We start from the raw sequence: 5,697 nt of genomic DNA, 5'->3' as shown, positions 1-5,697 counted from the left end.
AAGTGGTGAGTGCTTATGTACATGAGACAGTTGCCTCGCTAGAGCCGCTCGTCGAGCTTGGTGTCCTGCAGGAACTTCAACAATACTTTTGTGGCACGCATTGAAATTGCAGTGTCAGGCCATGGGCCGAGAATAGCTTCCTCCGACAGTAGTTGTCTGCCAACGCTGGCTAGGAAACTGTCTAACGTCCTTCGCTCCAGCATATATGCTGGGCAGTCGCACAGTACGTGTTGCAGTGTTTCGGGCATCTGGCAGTGTACACAATCAGGGTTGTTCGATTGGCCGATGAGGTGTGCGTAGCGACGGGTGAAAGCAACGCCGAGCCGAATCCTGTGTAGCAATGATGTTTTGCTCCGTGTAAGCTTCGGGGGCAAACAGAATTTACCGTCTGGGTCAATCGTATGTAGACGTCCGTGAATATTATCAGAGTGGGCTCTGTAAGCCTTTGTAAGGTCCTGCATGAGTGCCTTGATCATGGAGTTGATCATCAGAGGAAGAGGAGGCCGATCTTGCCTCACTATGCAGACAAAGCGCTAAGAGGGAAGGGAGCCGAGGAATATGTTCTTTATACTACCTTCCAGAAGTGCCCGCTTAGCCATGAACATGAACTTCCTTATCTCCTGCACACGAATATGATGCAATAAAACGTTGGCAGTAAGAGCGTGAGATTATTCATTGATGTGCGGCCGCTAAAGTGGCACCTTAATATACCCCCTCCACCTCCACCTCTTCCTCCGCACTGCGCGCTGGGTCACTACACCCCCATTGGCCGAAACCATCCGTACCTGACCTTTTGGTGAAGCATAGGAAAAATGAGCATTTACGGCTAAAACCAAAGGACAAATATAAATATACAGAAGGTACGCTTCTCCGTTGCTAGGCGACAGCTGGCTGCGCAGAGCACACGCAAAACGAGACCTTTCTGGAACGTACTGTAAAGAACCTTTCCCGCCGAGCGAGCTTGTTCTTTAGTATTGCTTGTATACCGTATCTACACGAATATACGCCGACACCTTTTTTTTTAATTAATGCATGCGAAAGTATAGGGTTGGTTTAGATTGGAGGATGTGGTTTGGCCGCAAGCGCCAGGTAAACGGTCACCTTGCGGCCACAATATTATACTTGAAGAAAACAGCGCAAATGAGACTAGGACGAAAAGAAGACAGGTGACAACGCAATATTATAGCCTGTAGACGCTTTTCGGTGCGCTTCCGTGGGCGCCGCTATTTTTGGTCACGTGATGACACTTTGATCGTTGCTTGTCTCAGCCTGCCTCCGTTGCCTCTGTTCACGGTGACAGCGCTTGACGGTGGTGCGGGTGACAAGCAGCTGTTTCGGCGACTGTCGTCAACAGTGACTGGGTGAACGAAGCGAAACTTTTCCCTAAAATTCAGAGGATATGTAAATGTCGCATATCAAGCTTTCCGTGCTCATTGCGCCTTCTACAAATGATACAAGGATTGTCGTATGACGTGCGCACTATAGAGAACAAGGCTAGAAGCTAGTCTAATACCCCTGTCACACGAGCACTTTAAAGGCATTTGAAGAAAAAGACATCTCACACAAAGGAGTTGCATCCGCAGACACACGCCAAAGTTTAATCTCTTTTTCAGAAGCGGTCTTTTCCGAAACCGGAGATCACCGATCTCTTTTACGGCTGGAAAGGCGTAGCCTCCAACGCAGTGGGCACCAGTAATTATCATGCAATAAAGAAACGAAGCAAAAGTGCATTTTTATTTCAAGTGTACACATCACAAAAAAGGGTTTTGTCTTTCGTTGAACCTTAAGTAGGCGCAGTTTTGCACTTTTTGCACGGCACTCTCGTAAGCAGTTCGAAAATATCACGTGACGCTAACAGACGATGCAAATTCGCGCCATTTTCTGCGACCATGGCTACGGCGAGCGGTACCGACGAACAGCCTCCGGCACGCCAAAGAAAACCGCGGGTACAGTGGTCGGAGAGAGACACCTGGGCGTTAATCAAGTTATGGGAAGACAACCTGCCCTCGCTGCGTGCGCAGAAGCACAACGGAGGCGTTTACGATGGCATTGCACAAGCATTGACGAGCATGGGTGTACCTCGCACAAAGGCGCAAGTGCACAGCAAGATAGAGAACCTGGGACAGACCTACAGGTAAGACAAAGCACAGCAGTAAGCTGTGAGCGCTAAATTTACCTTGAAGCGGCTTCAGGCTGTGGTCGCAAGCTGCAAGCTCTCGTTTGTGGTGTCGCGACCTCAGCATCGAACGTTGTTTCCGTAGTAGGCAGCGACGGAACCCTAATCTAGCGGACGGAGCCGTAGTAACGAAGGTTTTAAGGCAGAGACCCTTCATTTCAGCTAGCGTCGAATTTTGCAGGGCTGAACTGCGCCCTGCACACACGAAAGTCGACGACGCGCTAAAGGCTGTTTCTGCAATTCCTTTACAGTGCGAGTCGGTCTGAGTAAACGCAAATTCGCCTTCACATGCGGCGAAGAATGACAACCCGCGCAGGTCGTCAATAGCATGATTTCGTTCGTCACAAGATAACGGGAACCTTAACTTATGGACAGGCGCATTTCACATTATATTGTACGCCTTCTCACGGCAACATATAATACGAAGCAGGAAGTCGTCTGCATGTTTTCATTTCTGCAGATGTGACTACGGTTTGCATTTTTCTCGGACCATGCGCAAGCGTTGTTCTCAGACAAGAAAACATGAGAAACTTTAAATTTTTTCGAGTAAAAAGGGTTACCTTCGCTTCTCAGGCTTTCTGTACCATCAAGTCGCGTTTGTATCTATCGGCAAACGTTTTGCTCTGTGTATATCTTTACATTTTGAGTATATAAAATTTTAGTTCTTTCGTTTTCTTATCCAGGAGCTGCCTGAAACACATGACAACAGGGTCATCACCGCCGAGCTGGCCATTCTTCTCCGAAGTCCATAGGTTTCTAGGATCCCTGCCTGTTCACGATACATCTTTAATGGAAGAGGCTGGGTGCAGCGAGAGCACAACAAGCAGCACTGCCTCCGTCGAAGAAGTAAGAAATGCATAGTGGAGACTATATATGCTTTATTACAGTCAACTAAATTTCAAGACATAATGTAGCATCAGCTGTGCTGCCAAGCCCATAATCTGCACAACCCTGCAGTGTAGCGGACTGCTCTTGTTAATACTGTGGTTCATTTCTGCTTGTGCTCACGCGCTGTTCATTTTGCAAGCTTGGCAGTGCGCTGTTTGGAGAATAAAAAAAATGCAGACTCTAAAATAAAAAAACGTGAATACATACACGCAAGGAGAGGCAGCTCTCTTGCAAGTAAAAACCCTGAACTAATTGTTTACCGCTTCACACATCAACTAATGTGGTCAATGTATTTCGGATCCCTTCTTCAAACGCAGCTGATCTTCGACATGCTTGATTCCGGCTCTGCTTCTTGTGAAGACGTCGCCGAAGATTGTTCACCTTCCGAGTCGCCAGTACAACAGGTTGAATCCAGGAACCTCGCAAGTGGCAGTTCCGAATGTGCCCGCAGGAAGAGAAGGCAACCGGCTGGCGACTTTCAAGAAAGGATGCTTGAGGAGCAGCGACGGCAGAGAGAGCAGTTTGCTGATGCGCACAAAATGGAAATGGATCTCCGTAAAGAGGGGCTCAAGTTGCAAGAGAAACTTGTAGATGCAATGTTGAAGTTTTTTAGTAAAAACTGACATGGTGTTCCACAATTGTTGCTGATTCTTGGGACTCTTGCGTTCAGTTCCTTCGCTTGTAATATTCCACAAGTGCTGTCCTGATGGCGGATGCATTTCCAATTTCAGCTTCTGTTCTGCGTGATGGCTGTGGAAATGTAGCATTGGACTGCTGCACCTCACTTAACCACTGTGGGTGGACACTGTCGTTGAAGTGCTCGCAAATGTTATTGAGCACGCAGCATGCTCGTATAGCCAAACGGGCATTGCCAACAGAACACTCCATTCTTTTCGCAATGAAACGGAACCGGGCCTTTAGCCTTCCGAATGCGTTTTCAACTATCCTCCTTGCTCCAGATAAATGACAGTTGAAATTCCTTTCAGCTTCACTGATGACAGTTCGGTGTCCAAATGGCTTCATGAGGTTTGGGGTTAGTGGAAATGCTTGATCGCATAATATTATCGGTGGGACTGCTGTGGTACCCACTGCGGCAACAGGTGCTTTGAAAAGGGGACTGTTGACAATCTTCGACAGCCGTGAAACACCAAACACATGTGCGTCGTGGCAGCGTCCTGGGGCACCGACATTGCAGTATCTGAATCGATACTTGTGGTCGACCAATGCTAGTAGGATAATACTGTGCCTGCAAGAAAAAACAAAGTGCAAAGTGAATAAAGGTTAGTGCAGCATGGCACTGCTGAGTTCACTGCCTTTAGTTACTGTGATGCGATTTTACAGTTTGCTTTTATTAATAGCTGTGAGTGCAGCTCGGATTACATTATTTCACATAATGCCACAACCGGTCGCTGTTAGCGTACTCTACATCGTATAGGAGTTGCAGTCCTGCGGAGAACTCTTTTCGTCGTCGCATTAAAATTGTCGCTGCTAAACACTGCAAGACTGCGAACCAAATTACGCGTTTTCTTAAGAGCTGCTGGTAAAATTGAATAACATTTTACTTAGCAATAAAATATGGGTCAGTCAGTTACTTTTTTTTACTACTATAAAAATGGGCCCAAACAGAACACTTACATGAAATAAGTTAAATCGTGGCCACTTACCAGCCCTTGTAGTTGTAGTAGTCGGTGGCGTACTTCTTTGGAGGCGAAATAGGGAAATGGCAGCCATCAAGGGCACCGACAGCTTGAGGGAAATCGCACACGGCTTCGAACTCTTGGATGTGCCTAGGCATTTCCTCTTCAGTAATCATTCTGATCCAGTCACTTTCGAGCACAGAGACAACAGCTGCGCAAAACTCTCTGTAAATGACGTTGACGGATGAGCGCCCAACGCCGAAGAGGTTTGCCACAGTTCTATCTTCGGCAGAAGAGCACAATTTGTAGAGGCCAATGGCGACACGCTTTTCCGCAGTGATCGGGTCACGCATGTTGGTAACTTGTTTTTCGAGCACATGGCGCAGACTTTCCACGAGAAACCGGAACGTTGAGGGGTTCACTCGAAACGACTGCTTGAAGTTGTGGCCACCGAGGTGAGGCACAGTCTCCTCGAACCACTTTTCGTGGCGGATGAAAGCCCACGTCGATCGGTTGCAGACTCTCGTGGGAAGCGCCAAGGCATAAAATGTACACCCGTTGAGTAGCAACTGCCGCTTAATACGGTCTTTGACTGCCTTTGCGGCGTCTGCTTCGCTCTCTGCAGCAAGAATCCTTGCCAAAATGCATGCTATTTCGACTTTTTCCTTCGTGTCCGTGCAGTCCCCCATATTCTCGACCTCCATGTTGACTCCGATGTAAACAGTGGCCCAAGGTTGCTAGACGAACATGTAAAATTTGCTACTTCTGCGAAGACTCTTGAAGCTACCTTATTAAATCTTCTTTAATTTAACCTTTTCGAATAAACTGTATCTAAATTCACTAAAACAAGCATATTATAGTACGTTTCTAATTTCTATATTGAAATACGTTGGTTTATTCTAACTGGTTTTGTTTCAGAATCTAGCGCCATGCTTTCCATAGCGTGTTCGGAAGGAAACGATAAAAGGAGATCGCCCGCGCCGTGTGTCTGCAGCG

The 5,697-nt window shown here is 47.2% G+C and overlaps 2 protein-coding genes across 2 annotated transcripts; one reads left to right on the top strand and one right to left on the bottom strand.

Annotated features, from left to right (window-relative positions):
- The first annotated feature begins 1,520 nt into the window (after positions 1-1,520).
- On the top strand, positions 1,521-3,702 carry LOC139060790 (myb/SANT-like DNA-binding domain-containing protein 1). The gene is made up of 3 exons (XM_070539940.1): positions 1,521-2,134; positions 2,860-3,022; positions 3,382-3,702. Exons 1-3 carry the CDS (start codon positions 1,890-1,892, stop codon positions 3,685-3,687), a joined length of 714 nt encoding a protein of 237 aa, XP_070396041.1. The 5' UTR covers positions 1,521-1,889; the 3' UTR covers positions 3,688-3,702.
- LOC139054748 (uncharacterized) lies at positions 3,037-5,405 on the bottom strand. Its single transcript, XM_070532319.1, has 2 exons — positions 4,729-5,405; positions 3,037-4,343 (listed from the first exon to the last, which is right to left on the bottom strand). The coding sequence occupies exons 1-2, from the start codon at positions 5,403-5,405 to the stop codon at positions 3,731-3,733; spliced, it is 1,290 nt and encodes a 429-aa protein (XP_070388420.1). The 3' UTR covers positions 3,037-3,730.
- Between the last annotated feature and the right edge of the window lie 292 nt (positions 5,406-5,697).

Source organism: Dermacentor albipictus, chromosome 1 (assembly GCF_038994185.2).
Source record: "Dermacentor albipictus isolate Rhodes 1998 colony chromosome 1, USDA_Dalb.pri_finalv2, whole genome shotgun sequence".
NCBI classification, from domain to species: domain Eukaryota; kingdom Metazoa; phylum Arthropoda; class Arachnida; order Ixodida; family Ixodidae; genus Dermacentor; species Dermacentor albipictus.
The sequence above is the reverse complement of the archived record's forward strand: the minus strand, read 5'-3'. Positions and strand labels throughout refer to the sequence as shown.